The sequence below is a fragment of the Leptonychotes weddellii genome, chromosome 4, assembly GCF_054177405.1.
Source record: "Leptonychotes weddellii isolate Sample4059 chromosome 4, ASM5417740v2, whole genome shotgun sequence".
NCBI classification, from domain to species: domain Eukaryota; kingdom Metazoa; phylum Chordata; class Mammalia; order Carnivora; family Phocidae; genus Leptonychotes; species Leptonychotes weddellii.
Window position 1 is genome coordinate 85,916,160 of NC_138372.1, and position 24,181 is coordinate 85,940,340.

General features: G+C 37.1%; 1 protein-coding gene across 3 annotated transcripts in view; it reads left to right on the forward strand.

Annotated features, from left to right (window-relative positions):
* Positions 1–355: 355 nt before the first annotated feature.
* The window catches only part of RAP1A (RAP1A, member of RAS oncogene family), a 76,178-nt gene continuing 52,352 nt past the window's right edge, over positions 356–24,181 (forward strand). The window contains exon 1 of one of the 3 annotated variants that reach the window (XM_081815667.1): positions 356–484. Coding sequence is in view for 1 of the 3 variants with exons in the window: in XM_081815668.1 (XP_081671794.1) it covers positions 7,706–7,719 (14 nt within the window). In the remaining 2 variants the exon portion in view is untranslated. Of the gene's footprint in view, positions 485–7,625; positions 7,720–24,181 lie in introns of those variants that run through there. The other 2 variants (XM_081815666.1, XM_081815668.1) reach the window with 2 other exon arrangements.

Consider the following 24,181-nt stretch of genomic DNA (forward strand, 5'->3'; position numbering starts at 1 on the left):
CCCCACCCCCGCCCCGCGCCTAGAACAGTGCCTGGCACTTACTAGGTGCTCAATTAGTACTTGTTGAACGATTGCATTCCCTCCAAAATTCTATTCCTCCTGAATCTTCGGACCCTTCCTCATTTCGTTTCCCGCCTTACGCAGCCTCCCACCCAGCCCTCCGCAAGGCCCCAATACCCCGCTCCTCCTACACGGTTCTCAGTTCCCACCACCCTCTTCTGCGCGGCTCCTTTAAGCGGACTCCGGAAAGCGGCGGGGAAGGTGGGACCGAAGCCTTGCTGACGCCGACTCGGAGGGGCGGGGCGGAGCTGGGGGCGGGGCCTGCGTGCTGCGTGCGTGCGCGTTCTGGAGGCGCCGCCGCTGCCGCCGCTGCCGAGGCCGCCGCCGCCGCCGCCGCCGTCGCCGCGCAGAGCCGGAGCAGGAGCCACGGCCGAGAAAAGGGAGGAGGTGGAGGAGGAGGTGGAGGAGGCGCCGGACCGGGGGGGTGAGTGAGGGGCGGGGAGCCCGAGTCGGCCCCAGAGGGAGCCGGGGGCGCGGGTCGGCCGAGCCAGGGCTGAGGCGGCTCATGTCGCCGGTCAGTCCCCTGGCTCCCCCTTCCTCCTCCGCGTTCCCTCGGTGTCCGGGGCGGCGGCCCGGGGGCCTGGCCGGAGGGAGGGGCCGGGGCTCCGGGAGGCCCTGCCGCCGCCGCCAGGGCCAGAGCCAACCACGCCCGCGGACCGAGCCGGTCGACTGTGGCTGGGCCTGCGGGAGACGGACGGGAGGGGCCCGGGCCGGGTGTGGGAGAGAAAGAGGACATTGTGTCCCCCACCCTCCAACTGCTCGAGGTGTCATGGCACAAGCCCATTTCCCTCGCCATCTCCTCGGACACAGTGCCCTCGCCACTCAGTGCCCGAGAGATACAGAGGGTTAGACATCGCTGCCTTTTTTCTCTTCTTGCATGTCCCCAGACTAGGGTCAGACCTTTCCTCAAACCCAGCTCTCCCCTTGGGGGTCACGCGAAGAGGGAGTTGGAGGGTTGGGTGAATTTTCTGCCCTCCTCCCTCGCTGGAGAAGGTGTAGGTAGACGGGAGCGTTGCCCTCTCTGCGTTCACTTCTGTCAGGGTCAGGGTCTCCCTTTCCTTCCTTTATCCCCCCAGTGCAGAGGGCTGACATCTCTGCATCCCACTCCACCTCCCAGCCCCTTTCCCGCCCTCTTTCACCCACGTCTTCCGTAGCTTGCCATGTGTACGCCTTTTCGGCGTTGCTCTTCTTGGGTCTGTGCTTCTTCCCTGAATTTTCTTAGGGAAGGGGTCACCGTGTGATTCTTGGCTTCCTTCAGACTGGGGCTGGTAGGAGTGTCGCTTGTCCCCTCAGGAAGTTAAGGACAGTGTCTTCAGCTGAATTGTGTAATTTACTGCTACAGGGAGAAGGTGAGGGGAAGACACTTGTGCCTGAAAAATGGAATCTTCTCTCAGGGCTAAGCACCAAGAGTTTGGGGGACCTTTTGACCTCTTGGGAAAAAGAACTAACGTTGAGTTATGTTATTCCTTTTTGGGAGGGAAGATGGTTTTGCCATTGCTTTGAAGGGAGGAGGGTATAAGAAAAAAGGGAATAACAGGGCAGGAGGTTAATGGGCCACAGCCTTACAGGTGGCCACAGTTTTCTGCTTCCTGGGTGTGGGATGATGATTCTTTCTGTTTTTATCACAGTAAGAGTAAAGTAGCAGCTCTTAGTTTTAACGTGGGGCGCCTACCTTCAAAAGCATGCTGCAGGGCAGTCTCAGAAGGGATGCTGCTGGAAACAGGATTTGGAAACTTTCTTATGGTTTCCTGTCAGTGTGTGGAGGCGGGCATGCGTGTGTGTGTGTGTGTGTGTGTGTGTGTGTGTGTAGTTTTTCTTTCCTTTTGATGTAATTGATATCTGCAGTATTTTGACATAATAGACACTAAATCAGGCCCTGAGCTCTTTTCTGTCTTTATTATGATTTCTTACAACACTTTCTGTTTTGAAGTTATATTTGACTGGTTGAAATTATTTTTGCATTAGTTGAAATTATTTTTGCATTGGTTGAAATTATTTTTTAGTCTGGTGTTTTACTGAACTTTGTTTCCTTGGTATTTTCAATTATGTACTGCAAAATATGATTAGGTGTAGGATATTGAGGATCACAGGGTGCCTGGCACAAGGTGGGCACTCGGTATTTTGTGGATGAATTGAATGATTACAAAGAAGTGGCTAGATATTATATATCTTCCGTCCTTTTGAGAGGTGGCTTATATTAGAATATTGCACTTCCAGTATAAAATAGTAATTCTTAACCTTTTCTAGGCCACTGACACCTTTGAGATTATGATGAAATATATAGTCTCTCTCCCCAGGAAAAAAAAAAAAAAAGTAATAGACTTTTATGCACAAAGTTTTGCATTCAGTTTCAGGGTCGCTCTGAAGCCAAGCATAGATACCTGTCTCAAAAACAAACTGGAATCCCTATTATTCAGTTCCATATTAAAACTGTTTAAAAGCCTTTGTTCACTTTCTATGTAGCCTCAGGAATGACCGTGCCGATACTTACAGGCTAAATTTTGGGTCTTTAGGAACAAGATTTAAGAATAATTGTTATTACAATTTTATGAGGAAAAGGTGTCACTAATAACTACTACCAGTTTTAAGCTAATACATTAATGGCTTCCAAGGAAGTAAGATTGTTGTAGTCACTTTTGGCAGCCTAAAATCATAATCACAACTGACTTATAATTTCTATTGTACTACTTAGTTATATGATCAACACTTGAAAATGTTCACAAATCAAACTATTCATTTTTCCTGTTCTCTTCCGAGCTTGTTTATATGCATGATTTTTCATGTAGTTAATAATTATTGTATCAACATTTAATATTAATTCAACAAATGCTTTTTGAATGCATATTCTGTGAATAAAATCAAGTTCTTGTTGTCATAGAGCTTATATTGTAATCAGGAGAGATGGGCCATAACCAAATAAATGTAGAATATGTTAGATGATAAAGTAGGGTGAGGGGAAAGAGAGAAGCAGTGGCAGGGAAGTCATGAGACTGGAGCAGAGACCTGAAGGAAGTGAGTTAGGTGTGCTCTCTTGGGGAAGGTTATAGGCAGAGAGGACTGCAAGTGCAAAGATCCCCTCGGTGTACTTGGCCTTTTGAGAAGACAGTAAGCAAGAGTGAGTGAGAGAGCTTTAGGTTAGAGAAGTAACTGAGCCTTGTAGGTCATGGTAAGAACTTGGAATTTTACTTTGAATGAGATGAGCAATCAACTATTGGAAGGTTTTAAGTAGAAGAATTTGTGAAAATCCTTCTGGCTGCTATGTGGAAATCAACTTGGTGGGGAGTTGAGGTGGGCAAGAGTGTAGGCAGGAAGACCAATTAGGAGGCTAATCTTTATTTTAAGCCTTTTTCGGAGGTTGCAAAATAGTCCATCTACCTGTTGTTGGGCATATAGGTAGTTTCGGTTTCCCCTTATTAAAATTAAGATGAACACTTCTGTATATGCAACATTTTCTTTCTTTTGGAATATTTTCTTGGGATTGATTTCCAGAGTAAGGACTGCTGAATCAAAGTATATGAATTTACTTGTCTTCTTGATGTATCTGTGAATTCCTTCAAATAGTATGTTGTACTAGTTAAAGTGATAGCCACAGTTGTTGATCTAGTGTTATGGCAATGTCACTTGCCTTGAGTATTATTTAATACTTGAAGAAATCATTTTGGTTATAAAAGAAAAATCTTCTAGATTGTTAGGTTGAATTTTCCAGTAGCTTGAATTTAGAGTTCGTATGTTAGTTCACCTCTCCAGCATTTAACAACAGAGTGCTAATTGTTGGGTATACAGAGATGAATTAGACAGGGTCTTTGTCCTCAGGAAGTTTTACATTCTGTCAGAATCTAATAGTTAAATAACTTAAAAGTCTTGCCCAAGTTTACTACCATCCATGAACTTTGTTATTATATGGCTGATGATCTTTTATATAAAATAGACATTCTAATCAAGCATCTAATTTTTCATGTTGATAATTTCTTTTCTTTTTTTACAAAGGGATTTTTAAATGATACCTGCAATTTATTTAATTTCTGTTTTATGTCTTTAGAATCTTAAAACTGACAGCCCCGTGTTTTGTTCTTTGCAATAAATTATGCAGCTAGTACTTAGTTGAATTTTTAGATTGTTGTAATTCTTTATAGTTATTCAAAACACAGGGACTATTGTTTTGTTAAATAAGGTTAGCTTTGCATCTTTGACATTTTATTTAGTTTATAAGGGAGAACGATACCAGTCTGTTTTGATAGGAATTATACCACTGTGAGGGCATTGCTCAGCATTTCTAGTTCTGAAATCTAGATGGCTTGATTTGGCATGAGCAGGGAACTCCACCATCTCTAAAGTGAGTGAGTTGAATAATTGAGTTACCTGCAAACACCTAGCACTGTGGCTGACACATGCTAGGGATCCAGCTGATGTTCATTGAACCTCAAATAACCTCTAAGTTTCCAGTTCTAAAATTCTCTTATTTTAGTTCAGTCAAAAAATTTGTATAAAGCATTTATATATTAATTTTGTGGTGAATTTAAAATTGTGAACATCATCTTACTTCCTCCTGATGTTCCTTTTCAGATTAAACTCATTAATTTTAAAAAGAGTTATGGCGTATTTCCAAGTATTTTCTGTTCATTCTGATGTCATATATTGCTGCATGACTTAATGCCAAATTCACATCTTTTGGAAGTGATTAGTGTTAAACATAAATATGTTTAAGCTTTCTTATGTTACTGAGATGAAGCATTCACTTCCCCCCACCCCCTTTTTCTGTTCGTGAAATTTGGGGATTACAAGTGGTAGTTTTTATGTACTTTTCAGTCTTTCATGTACATGTACGTGTACTGTCCCATTCAGGTTATGAATTTTTGTAATAGTGATTATGGACACTGAATGATTCACACACTCTTTACAGTCCCCTTCTCACAGTTTTGAGATGAATGGTTAAGAGTCCAGTTTGTTTCAAAGTTAAATGATCCAGAAGAGTATTGAACCTATAAGCTTAGTTTATGATGTACTGATCAGCAAAGCAGTTCAACAGAGAACTATGCCCTGCTCTCGTTTGCACTTGAAAATAGGCCTTTTAGACGTAGAAGGTACATGCGTGCACCAATAAGAAAAGGAAATTGTGTGTGATGATTAAGGTGGAGTTGAAACAAAAAATAGTGTACTTTTATAAGTGGTCTAAAAATACTGGTTTTAATATGATTTTCAGAAATATATGATATGCATAGGGAGGATTAAATGTGTTTTATGAAATTAACTTCAATCAGTAGACAAATTAATGGTTTTTTTTTTTTAAAGGTACTGATGTCTTATTTATTTAGGCTAATTCCAGATAAATCTGGAAAAAACATTTCTTTGCATACCCAGTTTTCTATTTCTAGCCTATGTATGTAGTTCACATTGCTACAGATTGGTTCAAAGTGTGGAATGATAAAGTTAACTAAATTTGGAATTAAATATGTAATCCTGTGTTTGGTTTTAGAATATATTTAAGTTAGTCCATATTTCATAAGAATAGGAATATACTAAACTATACATTGTAACTGGTAAAAGATACTGTTGGATTAATCAAAGCTTGAAGTAAGTTACTTTGAACTCATAAGTATATGTACCTGTAACATTCTATGGTTGTTTACAGTGCTATGTTACACACATTTATTCTGGTTGTAAGAAATAACTTTGCGCAGGATAGAACTCTGGTTTCGTTATCAACCACAAAAGTGTAAAAGTAAGAGAGGCACAAAGAACTGGGTGCAGTTGTTTTTTGGACAAATCCCAAATGCAGCTTGTAAGATTCTAAGTTAGTAGTAGGAAATTATCTCCTGTTGCAGACTGAACATTTCATATCAGTCCGATGTGTAATCTGAAGAGTAAATTCATTCACTGTATTTTCAATGATATTTAAAAATTCATTTATAAACAGGATCATTCTGTTATAGACAAGTTGGCTGTATTATAAAACATTAAGCAAGCAGCCATAACTTAATTATTTTAGCAGTTGAAATTTAGACCGGTCTTTGGAGTTTATGTAGTTTTCAGTATCTAGTCCAAATCTTTGATGTCTTTTGATCTACCTTTTCCATTCCATTGAATGCATGTAAAAATGTTGCATGATTTTATTAATAGATTTCAGATTCAGTCATTGAACAGATGTTTGCATGACCCAATATTAGGTTCTTTGATGGAAACGGAGATGTTAGACTGTAGCTTCTATTTTAAGGAATTTATAGTCTAGTAATTTATTTTGTTTGCCAGAACCTGACATATGTTTTATAAATAAATGTTGGATTTTCATGGTAGAGTGGAAATAGAATGATACTCATTTTCTAAGTAAGATCAGTGTAATACTTTAAATTTTCTCCTAGTTGCTCAACAACTATTTCTGTGGTATATTTTCTTTTTTTCCCTGTGGCTTTATTTTCTAACAGCTTTTTAGTATTACAAGCAAACCAGTTTTCCAGTTTAAAATACAGTAAAATAAGAATTTTTTGCTTAATGCCTGTTTTACTTCAAGACTTTTTGTTTTTGTTTTGGCAAATTGTTTTTCTGCACATATGCCAAATGGTAGGAATTTTTTTTCCTCCTGGTTCAGCTGGCAATTTTAATTCTGTGTTTAATGCAAGAAGGGTTTTTTGTTGTGCTTTTGTTTTTTTTGTAGACCAGCTTAATCTTTTTTTCTACACTGATAAAAATCATCTTTTGCCACTAAAGTTAACTATGCCCTAGAACAGAAATGTGCATGTAGAAAAAAATGGCATCAATGTGCATTTTTAATGAATGTTGGTAGCTTGCCAGCTTTATTTTCAAGTTCCTCCCCACTCCAGACTTAACTATGATGGGCTTATAAGGCAACAGCAGTATACATAGTTAATTTGCAAAACAAGAATAGTTTTTCTGGTTTTTCCCTTTTGCATGTTTTGAGTTAGGATTAATTGGACATTTATTATTCTCAATAGACATACAATAAAACTTAACTGGTGCTTTCTGTTGAAACACTGGCTGACTTTTAGATAGTGAGCCTTGTGCAAGTTTATGAATACTACTGAATTTTGGGTGACATTCTTTACACAGTCTAAAAGTAAGTGTGAGCTAACAGAAAGTGGAAATGAAACAAGTTTGACACTTTCTTTGCACTAGGAAGTGTTTCTTTTCCAAGTAACATGCCTTTGTAGGTTCAGGATCATTTTCAGTGAGTATAGCTGCTTAAAATATTTTTTTTCTTGTTTAAAGTAATTCATGTTCCATTGTGGCAAATTTTGAAAAGAACATAAATGTAAAGAAGAAATTGAAAATCATCTATAAACCCATCACCCAGAAATAATTACTGCTGACATTTTAATGTACACTTTTCTAGTTCTTTCCTTGCATGTATAGATTTTTTAATTAAAAAAATGGAATTATACCTTTATATATACTGTTTCGTTCCTACGTTTTTCTCCGAACAGGATATTGGTCTCCTAGCTTGGGACTTTTAGGTTGATTCTTTATAATACTATTTTAAATAACACTGGAGCAAACATTTTTGTACATTTATCTTTGATTGCATCTCTGTTTTTTTTTTTTTCTTCCTTTAGGATAGATTCCCAGAAGTGGGATAACTGGATCAGAGGGTGGTTACCCTGTGTATAAGAGTGTGTGTCTCACTGCACCTTCAATGGCATTGAGTAGGTCAGTTTTTACAATCTTTGCCAATTTGATAGATATCTGTTACAATACGTGGGTGGTGATCGCAGTATCCTCTTATTATTAATAATCTGTAAAACCATCATAGTGTATGATTGGTAATTTGCAATCATCTTTGAAAAAGTTGGTTGGAATGAATTTCTTTGGAAATATTTTAGGTGAAAGTAATCTTTGTGACAAAAAAGGACATTCCTTGAAATTGCAATTTGAGCATTGTTCTTTTATTGGAAAGAAATAGCATTTTAATGTTCTCCCTTTACTAAACTGGCAAACATGAGAAAGCTTATTGTATACTATGCAGTAGGTGGAGATATCATGTAAAACTAAATTATTTCAGATAGATGAGGGGGCTAGTCACATAGTTCAGACCAAAAAAAAAAAAAAAAAAAAAGCCAACTGACTTAGGGTTTGGAGCAATGTTTCTGGACTTAGGCAGCCCGGGTTCAAATCCTTGCTTTGCCACTTAACTAAGTATATGATTTGTGGCAACTTACTGAGTATATAATGTGAGATAACTTACTAAATGTATGATTTGATGTTTCTCAACTTTGGCTTTCTCATCTTTACAAGGAGAATAATAATACCTACTTCATAAGTTTGCTGAGAGGATTAGAAATAATATGTAAAACTAACTGCTTGGCACATAGTAGGCATTTAATAAGAGCCAGCTGTTGTTAAATTTGGGGGTTTTTTTTGCCCGTTTGGGGGGGTGGGGCAGGAGATATCATTTGTGTGTCCTTGTTTACATGAATAAATGCAGAGATGCAAAAGGGCCATGAGCAGTGGCAGCTGGAGGGGAGTGGTAGACATTCTTTATGGTAGGAATGGCATGAGCCAAGATAGAAAGTTCAGGACAAGTTGGAGGACAGGAGATTGATTTGACAGAAGCCTGAGCTTGTATAATTAGAAAATACGGTGATAAGGCTGTAAAGATTTGTTGGGCTAGACTGTAGAAGTCATTGAATGCTAGGTTGAGAAGTACAGACTTTTATTTAGGAGCACAAGTTTTGATATGAGGAAAATGACCCAATCAGAGCATTCATCTTTTGGAAGATGAATCTGGGTACAGAATACAGAGTGAATCCAGGAAGAAAGGCACTGAGGGCAAGGAGGCTGGCTTGATAACAAAGGTAAGGCAAATCTGAGGGTTTAATGGAAAACAAGAGGGTAGGTTTTGGGGAGAGTTGCTGGGAGTTGCTGTTGTGGAAGTCTCTGGGTCTTTAAATGTACTCAGTTTGGAGATGAAATTCAAAAGAAATAGTCTGTGCCTAAGGGATAGGCTAAATGGAGTTAGGAACCACTGAAAGAAGGTAGGACTCACCATGCTTTGGTTGTTGCTACTTTTTTTTTTTTTAATCAAAGGGTAAAAGAGTCCTATTCTTTCACCTGAGAAAAGCATATGCTTACGCTCTTTGACAAATGCATAGTCTGCAGAAATGTTATTTATTTAGCATTTTGAGTTCTTAGTTAACAAAGACTCCTCAGTTTTAGACATTATATTTCTGGAAGTATTATCTTAAAATACTTCACTGTAAGGTTAAATTCTGCTGTCCATGCAACTGGGCTTCAGAAGCATCAGTTATGTGAGCAGAAGTGATGAAAAGTGAAATACAGGCTTCTCGTTAAGCAGCTTAGAATATTGTCAGTGAAATATGGAGCAAGGAAAATAGGAAATTGAGTATGTGATCTTTAGAGGAAATCCTACTTTTAGTACTTCTCTCCTCCCCTCTTTAATTTCTTAATTAAAAAAAAAGTTTACACATGCCATTCTTAGTCATTTTGGTACCTGGCTCTAGCTCTGTGCTAAATTGTACTTTCCACTTGGCTGAATAAGTAAGCAGGTTAGCCTACAGACTGATATTAATGTTTCTTTGTGACTGGTAAGTAAACTCACATGGGTTGTGGATTATCTGCTTGCTGTCTTCCTTTAATACCACCAGTCGAGAAAAGAAGCAACGTCCCATTTTTAAAAAATAAATATGGGCTTGTGATACTTTCAAGGTGTTTGCATTTTTTAAACCACTGAGTTGTTATATCTTTCTTAAATGTTTCTTTTAGTTTTCAAATATTTTCTAAATTCAGAAATAAAGTTTTTTGTTGTTTTTTTTTTAAAGATTTTATTTATTTATTTGAGAGAGAGAGAATGAGAGAGCACATGAGAGGGGGGAGGGTCAGAGAGAAGCAGACTCCCTGCCGAGCAGGGAGCCCGATGCGGGACTCGGTCCAGGGACTCCAGGATCATGACCTGAGCCAAAGGCAGTCGCTTAACCAACTGAGCCACCCAGGCGCCCCAGAAATAAAGTTTTTATTGTTAGTTATTTTCATTTAAATCTCTTGCTTTTAAAAGTATTCTTGAAAATGTTTTTAAATTAGTAAGCAAATGTAGCACATAGTATTGCGATGGTGTGTGTTACTTATTTCAAATACTGTGTTTTTCTTATGTGAAACTGCAAAAGCCCATTATCTTGTCAACCGAATGATATTTCATTTGCTAAAGAGACCTCAGGTATTCAAAACAATTATTTAATGTCTCAAACTATAAGATTCTAGTTGAGTCTCTCTTGATTTGGTTTAAAGATATTTCTGTTTGTTAACAGAAATCAGAACTACAATTATTCTCCTAGGTCTGATCACTCTATCCTTCCCTCCTTCCCAACCCATTATAGCTGAGAGCAAGATCTTCCCTGGTTTGGGCCATTCTGGCATGGTCACTGTTAGGGCAGCTATGGCCTTCCCAGTCTGTATGTTTTACATTCTTAGAAGCTGTCCTGCTTGCAAGAAAAATAAGTTATTAGATTGAGTGGCTGGTAGTTCATGGTATACGATTATAAGAAAATTCACAATTTTATACATTATACCTCAGTAAAACTGAAATAAAAAAATTCATTTTCTTTTTACATGAAGTGACATACGAAGTGTGTGAAACCTGAATAGACTTTCATATTCTATCCAAAAGGATGAAATAAAATAAAGCTCACTTGTTGAACAGAACGTTGTATACATTTTTCTTATTCTTTATAGTCAAAAAACATTTTTTCTTATTTCTTTTGGATCAACAATTTTGAATGCTAAATGTAAGTTGTTGACTGAGAAATCAGTCTTTCCCCAAAACATTCTTAAACATTTTGACTAGTGATGTAACAAATAGTTATTGCATGATTATGGGGTGCCTCGTACTATTCTAGGAACTAGAGATAGAGCAATGAATAAGACTTGCTGTCATGGAACTCTTTATACAAGTGGGGTTTGGTGGTGGTGGAGAGAAATAGTAAATAAGTGAACAGGATAATTTCAGAGGTCACAAATGCCATGAAGAAGCTTTAGATTGAGTGTTGAGGGAGAACTCAGATGATAATATTTAATTTGAGACCTGAATGACAAAGCTAGATGGAACAATCCGCAAGAAGAGTGAACCAGGCAGAGGGCCCAGTTAGTACAAAAGCCCTTAAGTGAGAAGCAGCAAGTTATGTTTGAGAAAGCCATAGTGATAAGCTGAGAGGAGACTGGTAGATGGGCTTGTCAGGAGACAAATCACATAGATCTTTGGTGAAGGGTTTGGATTTTGTCTTATAAATACAAAGGGAATAACATAACAATAAAAGAAATTTAAAAAATATATAAAGGGAAGACACAGGATATCAGTACATACTTACCTCTATGGATAAATATGTGTAACTTTTGAATTTGAAGTTGGTGTTACTAATGATACTGGCTTAAATCTGTAGGGTAACCAGTAGTTTCTCTAGACATAGAAAATCACGAACATGGTACATAAATTATGTTTTTCTCAGGGGTCTGCAGAGAAAGGAATGAATTATTCTCAGTATTGTAAAAAGCCTAATGAAAATTATATTTGTGCTCTCAGTAGATTTAAACAGGTGAAATATTGTGTATCTTTGCTTTGACCAATAATTATATTGACTCAAATCTTTGTGGCTAATTATCACAAATCATTATCACATATTGTGGTGATTTGCAAGCTGTTAATGAAATAAAACATCATGCTTGCACCTCAAGAACCTAACATTGGGTTTCATTAGTATTTATGTCTTTGACAGTTTGAGACATCTGATTAGCCATTACTTCTCTAGTTAATTAAATGTCAGTGCAGTTGATAGACAAAAATCTGTAAAGATGTGGAATCTGTGGAGAAAAGAGATTTTTCATAGTAAGGTTGAGAACCACTGATCAATGTCCTGATCTGTAGAGGGACCTGCAGGGAGAAGGGAAGTAATATTTTTTTGAAGGTGAAGTTACTACATCTCATTTAATCTGTACAGCAAATCTGAAAAATAGATATTGTTCATTTTTTTACAGGTGATAAAACTCAAAGTAATTATATAATTTATAAAAATTAACAAACTCTAATTATAAAGGATAATGCTGACAGCAAACTTCCAGAAGGTACTACCACATTACAAAGCACACAGTAGGTGGTCAATAAATATTTGTATTTTGCTTATATGCAGACGCAGACGTGAATGAATAAGTAGCTGAATCCCTGTATCCTTATAATCATTTCTTCAGTGTAACACATCATTTTTCTTCTAGATGAGTCTAGAAAATTACTCAGAAGTAATTGGCTTCACTTTTTTTTCCCTGTAGAATTCCCCTCCGCCCCCCCCCCTCCCCATGAGGTGTTAAGTTATTTAGATCAGTCACAGAGTACAAGTCCTGAGGAGGGAAATAAAGACCACACACTTGGAAAGTATAATTTTCATTTAGATTTTAACTGACTAGTTGTAATGTTTTTAGTTTTTAAAACATTCAAGATACCATCTTTTGTATTCACATTCAAGATACCATTTTTGGTTCTGTGCTCTTAATTTTTTTTTTTTAACTTAAAAATTTATTATAGTTTTCTGAACTGAGATGGTGGAAAAACAGTAGTCAAAATGTTTATGTAGCCAATACAAGTTGTCCACCTAATCTCCGACTGTTTCAGTGGTGTGGGAGGGCATATTTAGGCAGAAGAGTAGTATGAGATCTCTGAACTACTTACTTACAAAGCTTCTTCTAATCCTTCAAATGAATTAATATCCTAATAAATTTAGTTTTAGAGTTCTTTCAAATGAATACCTAATAGGAATGGATGCCTAAGGGATGAAAGCAAATGCAGGTAATCTAGAGAGTAAAAGAAACTATTTTAGTGGAAGGTCTCAAAAGGGAAGGGATTATGATACAGGATTAACTGTGGGAGAATGGGTAATACGTGGAAGTTGCTATGATAGACTGGAAGAGAAATTTATTTTCACAGAAACAGAAACGAAATTGATGAAACGTGGGCTATGAGATAAATTAATGTTGAACAAGTAAAAAGAGCACTTAGGTTAGATATGGTGGCCTGCAGGGACCTTCAGAGGGGATATGATGAATCTTACCATGTGTGGCAATATCATTATTTCATGGAGTATGGGATCTGTCTTGTTGGTTTGAGTTGGGAGTATAATACAGTAAATCTAGATAGAATGAATAGGGTTGTTTTTGTGAAGAAGGAACATATTTTAAAATATGTTTCCAGTTGTCTGAGACTAAGGTTATAAGATGACAGGTCTATAGAAGATAAATTTGTATGATATTTTGGTTCTTGGTATCCTTGAAGTGCTCTTTTTGCTATTTTGGATTTTTTTGCTAGATTTCTATATGACAGCTTTTAGACTGCTTCTGCTGCTCTTTACCCTAATCATATAATCGGTTTAGTAATGGCATACATGACTCCTGGAATGAGATTTTCATGCTTCAGAAAATTGTTTTGCATATAAAGTACAAGTAACAATTAGCTCTATAGATGTGTATATCTAAAAATTGTGCGTGAAACGTTTATTAATTTAGTTATTTGAGAATATCAGATTAAGAAAAACGATGGGCAAGTGAGCTTAGAAGGTGAATCTTATGTCTCAGACCCACCTTTGTTTAGATTTTCAGGTGGTAGCTTATTTTGATGGTGTTTCTTTTACATTCAGATGGTAAGGCTAGAATTTGAGTAACTCAAAATTGGTCAAGTAGTATACTCTTTTAAGAAAGTTTTTGTGTCTTTTGAATGGAATTTCACACTTAGGACAAACTCCATTGTAAAACATCCCTTTGAATTTTGAATAAATATTCAGTAACTTCTCATAGTACTCCAAAGTCATAATTTTCACATTGGAATATGACAGCGTTATAATTCAAGAACCAACCAAAATCTGCAGTTGAAACCATGAGTAGAGGGGTTTTAGATGATGTAGTCATTCTGCTATTCCCATTATGCTTTAGACTTAGACTACTGTCATCAATAGAACAAGCTTGAGATTGTGTCACCACTCAGTACCATCTGCTTGCACGTGTATGTAAGCAATAGGCCTTCGACACTAGATAAAAAGAATCATCACTTTGTGGTGTTCTTAGCTGGTTCTGCTTGGGTTCCAGTGTACTGGGCTGAGCTTGTGTCTACAGTGAATTGTCACAGTTTTGATCTTTTGCAGCCATAACACTTCTATAACCATGTTTTCGATGTACTGCTGTGCTGAAGATGGACATGTAAAGTTTTTCAGTAATGAAAAGAAAATGCTTATTTAATCAGTGAAATTTAAAAATGATTTTTAAAAAATATTCAAATACTTGCAAGAGAGAGAACTCTTTCTATGAAGGACCAGCCATCTCCTCTCCACCTTGTGGTTAATTTTCGCAGTATAACAAACTACTTTTTAAGTCTAGTAAACCAAAGTATTTTGTAGAAAATCAATCATAATTTTATTTGTCTGCACTATTTTTAAAAAGTGCTGTATTGTTAAGAGAGAAATAAACATTACCAATGTTTATATAATATCAGTTCTTAGTTTTACAAAATGCCTATTCATATATAGGCTAAAAGGAAATACCAAAAGACTAAAGTTGTTATCTTGAAGTTGGGATTATAGGTGGTCTTTATTTTTCTCTTTAAACCTTTTATTTTCTGAATTTTTATACATCACTCATATTTTATAATTTAAAATGAGTTCATTATAGAATGTGAAATGAAATTTAATGAAATTTTTAAAGATGAAGATTCTTAGGGGATAAAATGAGTTTAAAGGCTTTAGAAATGAATTAATAAACAGGATGCATTCCTGAGATGGAATGTATAACGGTAAAATCTGTACTTTAAAACAAAACAAACAAAATTAAGTTGTCATTTTTTGGGTGTAAGGAGTGAGAAAAAACTGGAAAAGTATTGTACTACTTGATATGATGACTTGGAAAATTTTTGTTCCATTTTTCTAACTCAGGTTTGCCGCAGTTACATTCATTTATATGCTCTGTTATGGATAATTATTTTAATACAAGATTTAAATTTATTCATACAGATGATGTGCCAAATCTCACCGAATATTTGGTCATTTGTTAATAAAATATTTGTGGCCAGCAGGCAAAACACTCAGTGAAAGTTTGCCGATAACACCTACTAGCTGTTACTTCTTCTCAGTCTTTTCATCTGTAAAATGGAAAAAAAGAATAGTACCTATTTCTTAGACATGTTTGAGGATTAAATAAGTGTATGTGGCATACAAAAAGTACTTAAGTATTATTGCTGCCACTATAAGGATTATTACCACCACCAAAAGGTGGCATAGGTGTCTGTAAGGAATTGGAAAAGATTGCTATGGACTGGAGCAGTATCTTACACTTTGTATCCACTACTTTGACTAATCTCCTTGTATTCTTCTTTCCTTAAATAGAACTATTAGCTATGCACTTAGATAGTTTCATTATTTATGTATGCAATAAATCTTGGCATTGGTGGCTTAACGTTTTAAACCCAGAGTGTTTAACATGGGAGATGTTTAATTTGGTGTAGGCAAAATGTTGAATTCTGCGTATTTCGAGGTTGACGTGCCACTGAAGTATATTAACTAGAGAACTGAGTTCAGCGGACTGCATCCTAGTTATTATTATCCAGCAGTGACTTTTGTTCCTTACTTGTTTAATTCACATCATAAGATTAGAAACTGTGTTTCTGTGTGACTAATGGTGCCTTGAGAAAGCCAGTGGTTAATGCTGGTTTTTGCAGATTTAACTGAAGTGAGTTTATTTTAGTGGCAAAATTTACAAATACTGCTTTTTTCTTTTATATTCTTCACAATGCCTTGTACCCAGTAGAGATCATGAGTAATAGGGTGTGCTTGATAGTTTGTGAAGAAATTTGAATCTTCAAGTTCCTTAAAGGAAAAAGAGGAGTTTAGCAGGGATTCCTAGATTTCTGGGCTCTTAGTTTATTTTAATTTTTATCATTTTAGTACATAATTTAAAAAGTGTCTTAGACCAAATTAAAATATATCTGTGTTACGTATTTCTATGGAGCGGTATGATGATGTAAGTGTGCCTCATTGAATAAAAGCCACTAGCCCCATGCATAGAAATTTTGATTTTATTAGGTCTGCAGTAAGGTTGATTACCTTTTCAGTAAAGGTAGTTTACTTTGTAGTTGATTTAGTTTACTGCAGAATCTGTAGTTCACTTCTCCAAGTGATTCCAGATGATTCTGATGCAGTATTTTCTCATTTTCTTTATATTTTTATTTTAGTATTATATTGAACAAATAGTCTGCATTGTATTTTTAAAGACTTAGAGGAGTATAGGAATAAATTTTATATTTAAAAATGAAAATTAATGCTATGTCTTCACTTCCATTGTATATCCCTTTGTAATTAGTTCAATGTATATATATTACTATCCAAACTCATGTAATATCGGGACACCGGGGTGGCTCAGTCGGTTAAGCATCTGCTTTCAGCTCAGGTCATGATCCCAGCTCCTGGGATCGAGTCCCATATCGCGTTCCTTGCTCAGGGGGGGAGCCTGCTTCTCCCTCTGCCCACCATCCCGCCCCTCCCCCCGCTTGTGCTCGCTCTCTGACAAATAAATAAAGTCTTAAAAAAAAAAACAAACTCAAGTAATATCAAGTTCACTGTAGAAAAATTGAGAGTACCAATGAAGCAGTGTTCGTCAACCTTTTTAGCATTATTACTTGCTCACCCTGCCCCAGTCTTGATATTTTTTTTCCTAATTATACCCCCATGAAATTTTAATAGCACAGATATACTCTATGTTTATGTACTGTATGTTAATTTGTGTTTTATATGCTAAGAGGTTTTTTTTTTTTTTTTTTTTTGCCCCTCAATAGCCAATTTTCACCCCCTTGGGGGTGATACTGCCCCTGATGAGAATGTATGCAATAAGCTTAAAAAAAAAAAAAATCCTTGATTTTACCTCTTAGCCTATTAATATTTTGGTATACAATTTTCCCAGTGGTTTTCAATGCATATTTATTTTTTCTTTTAAAAAATGAGATCAGATGCATAGTAGTTCATCTCCCTTTGAAAAAATATATTGTGAATTTTTTGTGAAAAATGAACATATTTTAATATCTAAGGATAAATATCAGTGCATTGTATTCCATTATATGAATTTGCCATCATTTCTTTAAGTGATTCCTTGTACTTCTCAGGTTTTTTTCTATTATAAAAAACCTGATCTGAATATCATTGCAGTTGAATTGTTCCATGCATTCTTAATTATTTCCTTAGGATAAATTCCAAGAAGTAGAATTATATTATTCTATACATTTAAATATTTTTGGTATGTATAGCTTAGAGTGTGAAAGCCCCTTTCCCAAGGACAACCACCATTAATGACGTGCAGTAATTTATCCATTCTTCTATTGAAAGACCTTTTGTTTCCTGGTTTTTTGTTTTTTGTTGTGGGCATGCATCTTTGTTTGCTTGTGTTTTTCTGTATAATAAATTTCCATTTGTGTGAGAGTTGTTGGGTCATTTAAGAATTGGAAGTACTTTACATGCTTGAATTTTTTTTCTTTAGGCTCTCCTTATTTGCCTGTTCTGATGTTGCTACTAGATTTTAGTTACTAATAACTTTGTAATGTTGTGCTTTTATATCTGGAAATATAAAATGTTCCATTAAGTAAGCAAATGTGTCTGTATATTTTTCAGATTACAAGTTACAGTTAAGTTTGGCTAGGTTTTTTGTTTTATTGTTTTTTAAAGACAGGCATATGTATTTTAACTAGACTAGAATAATACAGATTTTTGAGGATTTACAGTTTTAGGCTTGAGAACTTTCAGTGCCTAGCAGTGATTCAGAACTCTAAAAGTACCTCTCAGTTGCAAAGTAAAGAAAAAAAACTATTGAGCTGTGAGCTTTATGGAATATTTGGAACTGCAACATTTTTTTTTTTAAGATTTTATTTATTTGACAGAGAGAGAGACAGTGAGAGAGGAGACACAAGCAGGGGGGGTGGGAGAGGGAGAAGCAGACTCCCCACTGAGCAGGGAGCCCAGTGCGGGGCTCGATCCCAAAAGCCTGGGATCATGACCTGAGCCGAAGGCAGACGCTTAACGACTGAGCCACCCAGGCGCCCCTGGAACTGCAACATTTCTGTCAAATATGCCTTTTAACCTTTGGTTTATTGATTGAAGTATCTTGGACATATACTCTGTTTGCAATCCAACTTTTCTTCCTTTTAAAAGGAAATATATTCTCTTTCTCATTTTACGTTTCTGGTAAGTACTTATCTTAGGTATGCCCTGCTGTGCTGTTTCTGCTTGTTTTTATAGAATTCCTTTATATATTGTCCTCAGAGTTATTCGTACATTTTTCTGAGGTTTAGAGTCTCATAAAGTTCAAAATATATCAGAATAGTTATTATATTAGAATACTTGTGAATCAGCACCCGATTTTTACAGAATCTTTAATTAGTGTTTTTTGCTAGATTGAAACAGGTTTCTTTATAGGAAACCATTAAACATTGCAAAAGAATTATACTTTGGTTTTCAAAGTAGAAATTTTTTTGTTTTTGAAAAATAGAGCTAATTTTGGGATGCCTGGGTGGCTCAGTCAGTTAAGCGTCTGCCTTCAGCTCAGGTCATGATCCCTGGGTCCTGGGATCGAGTCCAGCATCCGGCTCCTTGCTCAGCGGGAAGCCTGCTTCTCCCTCTGCCTGCTGTTCCCCCTGCTTGTGCTCTCTCTCTCTCTCTCTCTCTGACAAATAAATAAATCTTAAAAAAAAATAAGGCTAATTTTTCTCAGGTAGTTTCACCTTTAAATTTAAATTTAATTTTAAGTGCTCACACCATCACTAAAATCTTTAAATGTTGATTCTGACCCTACTGTAATTATATGAGCTAGTTTTCTTTTTTAAGACACACTCTTGAGTGAGACTTTCAAATGCTCTAAGTGTTCTGGAAGAATTCGTTGACCTTTGTAATGAAAAATCCCTCCTGAGGGTACTACACTCACCACTAGGATGAAAGCTAATTCTAATAAATATAATAACCGATACTCTACCTAGGCAATTCAGACAGGTCTGTTTTCTAGGAGTAGCCTCTCTTGGAGTTGAGTTGTCACCACAGCTAGCTTAGGCTCATTGCAGAGGTTCCCCATGCTTTGGATCACAGTTCTTTATTTAGTGAATTGAAAAACCATCTGTTTTCCCTCATGGTAGTAGTCTTTTTTTTTTTTTTTTTTTTTGCATGGTATGTTTTAAAAAATTAGCATTTCAAGTGTGATTTTGTCTATTGAGGCTCACCATTTAACCAGGTGGGAGATTTTATTCTGTGGTGCAGAATTTAACTTAAACACTTTATGAATGTACACAAAGCTGGGTCCTTTGCTCAGAATCACAGCAGCAAACAAATGACAACATATGTTTGAGCATTAACTCTTTATGACTTTAGACCTTTGGCCAAGCCTTATGATTGCTTGGGTCTGCCTTACCACCCGCATTGCCTACTTCTTTGTTTTCTGAACCCTGAAGTCAAATGAAAAACTGAGAATTCATTTAAATGTATAGTCCATATAAGGAGATTTTATTTTAACTAAATGTTATATGAGATTACTATAAATGATTGTAAAAATCATTTATGTGTGATAGACATTTGTGTTTGTAAAACTTCAAAATATTTCCATTTTATTCTTATTTAAAATATTTTCTCCTCACACTAAGTATTGTGATAAATTAGTACCAGTAAGACTTTAATTAGTAATAGCCATCTGGTGGAAAAGATTTGTTAATAGATTTGATAGGATATAGATCTCTACTGTACAGAGAAGTAGGGAGAATCTGTGTTTTGTGCCCTGACAGAAAGTAAACTTTCACGACAGCATTAAGTAATTTTTACTAGTTTTTTATATAATTTTTCTATTCAAAATATAATTTAAGTAATCCTTGAATATCTTTTTAGTCACACTATTTTTAAAAAACTGATTGTTTTTAACTAAACAAGTAATACATTATAAAAAGAAATAACAGGTCACATAAAAAATATGGATCAAGTGGGCGCCTGGGTGGCTCAGATGGTTAGGCGTCTGCCTTCGGCTCAGGTCATGATCCCAGGGTCCTGGGATCGAGTCCCACATCGGGCTCCCGGCTCGGCGGGGAGCCTGCTTCTCCCTCTGACCCTCTCCCCTCTCATGCTGTTTCTCTCTCGCTCGCTCTCTAAAAAATAAATAAAATCTTTAAAAAAAAAAAAAAAAAATATGGATCAAGTGAAAAATATAGATAAGGCAAAAGTAATAGTTACTAGTTTGCTGAAATTCCTGTGTAAACATACGTACATGTAAAAATATTGTTTTCATAGCTTTTTTTTTTTTTTTTTTTAAGTTTTCAGATACAGAGGTGAGACATGAAGACTAGAAGTGTTCTTTACTATCATGCTGTGGTACTAAATAAAAATTCCATTCTTGAAAGACAGGTTTTGTCAAGTTCCCCATCTCTGTCCTTGCTCTTCCCCTCACCTGGATTCTTTTTCATTATCACTCTTCTCCTTGAAAGGAGAGAGGTATACTGATGTGGTACATCTCCATTCTGGCTTGGCTGTACATAAGAATTAACTGAGGAGCTTTGAGAAATAACCACATCCTGGCTCCACTATCCAGAGATTCTTATTTAATTGGTCATGATGAGGCAAGACATGGGGGAGGAAAATGTGCTTTATCTTAGCCTGCATATGGAAGCTTGCCGGAGCTTCTGAGTTCCAGTATGGGATCCAGGAAAGCAATGATTAGTCCAAGGATCTTCTTCCTCAGTTTCCTGTCTTTAAGAAGGGTGATAGGCGGGCGCTTGGGTGGCTCAGTTGGTTAAGCAACTGCCTTCGGCTCAGGTCATGATCCTGGAGTCCCGGGATCAAGTCCCGCATCCGGCTCCTTGCTCAGCGGGGAGTCTGCTTCTCCCTCTGACCCTCCTCCCTCTCATGCTCTCTGTCTCTCATTCTCTCTGTCTCAAATAAATAAATAAAATCTTTAAAAAAAAAAAAAAAGGGTGATAGGCATAGATCTTTATAATCCCTCAAGTTCTCAAAGGAATGCAGTGCCACAAACTTCTTCATTTAGTCCAGTATTGGTTCACTTACAGAATTTGTAATATTTGAATTCTAAGGAAAATCAGCTCATTAATGCAGCACAGATTAGATAGAGAAGAAGGTCAGTGGTGAAGCAGTATAGTGTTGTGGTTAACTGCACAGATGCTAGAGGCACACTGCCTGGGTTGTAATCGCAGTTCTGTAATTTATATCTGTTGAGCTTGGGCAAGTTCGTTTGAGCCTCTCTGACTCATCAATAAAATGGGGATAATAGTCTCTACCTCAGGGATGTGAAGATTAGAAATACTAATGTATAAAGTGCGCAAAGCAGCATTTTGTGTATGATAACTACTCAATAAATAGTACAATTAATGTGTTCCTTTTCTTGTATCTTCTTTTCTAACAATGTTACTCTTTTCTTGCCCATTCCTCCTGGAGGTAAATTAATGCTTTCTTTGGTAAACTGGAGCAGGGGTCAGCAAACTTTTTTCTGTAAAGGGCCAGATAAATATTTTAGGTTTTTAGGGCCATATGGTCTCTGTTGCAATACTGTGGGGCAAAAGCAGCCAGAGACCATATGTAAACAAATGAGCATGGCTGTGTCTACTTTATTTATGGGCACTGAAGTTTGCATTTCATATAATTTTCACATGTCATGAAGTGCTGATTTTCTTTTGATTTAAAGAAAAGATATTTAAGACTCTAAAAACCGTTCTTAGTTTATAGGCCACACAGAAATAGGCGGTGGGCCCTGTTTGGCCTGCAGGTCATAGTTTGCTGATTCCTGAACTAGCGTAAAGGAACCCACACATTCTGACTATTTTAGACACCCTTTCTTTCTTAAAGCATGCCTTCATTCTTTAACTTCCCTGTACTTTGGAGGAATCTAGAAAATTATTTTTATTGCCATCAGGTTTAGAATTTAAAAATTCTACTTAGAGCTCTGATCTTAACGATAAGCACATGTGTGAAACAGGGAGCTCTGTGAACTCTCCTCTCCTCAGTGACATATATAATAGTACTTAGGGTTCTTTGGTTGCAAGCAACAGAAACAGACTTTGTCTTGTTCTCAGCACCAGTATAGTAGGTGTTTGTATTAGGGTTCTCCGAAGAAATAGATCAGTAGGATACATACACGCACAAATATTATACATTTTGTGTGTATGTTTGTATAGTGAGAGATTTATTTCAAGAAATTGGTTTACATTGTTTTGGGGCCTAGCAAGTCCAAAATCTATAGGGCAGGGCAGCTGGGAACTCTCTGGCAGCCTTGTGGTAGAATTTCTTCTTCATGGAACCTCAATTTTGCCGTTAAAGGCCTTCAGCTGATTGGATGGAGCCTCCCCCACATTATTGATAATTTCCTTCACTTAAAGTCTACTGGTTATAGGTATTAACCACATTTACATAATACCTTCACAGCAACACCTAGATTTTGTGTGTGTTTGAATAACTGGGCACTACTATATCCTAGCCAAGTGACACATACAACTAACCATCACATAGTTCAGTAAATATTTTTCCAATAAAAGGATGAACAAATGGCTAAAATGGTTAATTTAAGCAGAAAAAGACATGTATTTGAAGGATGTTGAATAATAGAATTTAAGAAATAAGCGTTCAGGGATGCCTGGGTGGCTCAGTCGGTTAAGCGTCTGCCTTCAGCTCAGGTCATGATCCCGGAGTCCTGGGATCGAGTCCTGCATCGGGCCCCCTGCTCCGCGGGGAGCCTGCTTCTCCCTCTCCCTCTGCCTCTGCCTCTCTCTCTATCACTTATGAATAAATAAAAAAAAAAAAAAAGAAAGAAGTGTTCAGACCTAAGGAAGCCCCAAGAAGCACTGGGCAGTTTGCAGGGTTTGAGACCTAGGTAGCAGGAATAAACAGTGTCTTTAGTGTAGCACAGTCAGAATGAATCTGCTCTAACCTTCTCCAGTCCTCACATCATTCTGCTCAAGATTCAGCTTCTTAAGAGATTCTGCCTGATTGGCCTACCTTGAGTTTTTGGGTAAGAGAGCTCCTTTGCCCAGTAGAGGGTGGGACACCTTGATTGACATTTCCACCAAAACTGCCGTGAGGGAGTGAGGTTATTTCCCAACAGAGCGTTAGGATGCTGTTACCAAAAGGAGGAGGTGGGATACTAGACTAATGCAAAAATAACAGATGTCTGCTTCACCAATTCTTGATATCTGCCCACATAGAAAGACAGCTGGTGAGTCTGACATGGACCGGGGCCAGATCATGGAGAGCTTTACAGGCCCTGGTAATCAGCTTGGGCCTTAATCCTCTAGAAGAAGGAACTTTTTTGGAGTCATAGCCTCCAGTGAGAATTTGAAATTTTTGAACCAAATTTTGGACCATCTTCCTTTCTTCAGAAAATTATACTTAGGCTTTAAAAAAGGTTTGTTTTTGGAGCACCTGGGTGGCTCAGTCGGTTAAGGTCTGACTCTTGATTTCGGCTCATATCTTGAACTCACAGTTATGAGATGGAGCCCCACATTGGGCTCCGTGCTCGGTGTGGAACCTGCTTAAGGCTTCCTCTCTCTCTGTCTCTCCCTCCTCCCCACTTGTTCATGTGTTCTCCCTCTCTAAGAAAAGGGGGGGGGTTGTTTTTGTTTTTTGTTTTGCATAGCATTTCAAAAGATCCTCTTACCTTTTGAAGTACATCTATGTTGGTGGGAAGAAGGGCCAGTCTCTTAACCTGAATGGTTAAGAACTCATAGGGAGACAGTGGTATATACTACGTAAGGATTTTAGGCACAGGAACCACAATATAGAGTTGCATTTTAAATAAATCATTCTGGCTTGAATTGGAGGGTGGATTTGAGAGGTGTAAGGCTGGATGGAGGCTGACAAACAACCACAAAATTACATCTCTTCCCTCAGCTTCTGATAGTTGCAATTTTATGATTCTCTTTAATCTCTGATTGCTTGTGGAAAGATTTGGTTAAGGGATGATGAGGGCTTCAATTAACAAAGAAGAAATAGGGATGAAAAGGGAAACAACTTTCAGAAATATTTGGGATATGAAGTTCACAGGACCTAGCTGTTGATCATATTTGGGGAACAGATTGTCTGTGGCCATGTATGTCTCTAGCTTGCATGACAGAAAATTG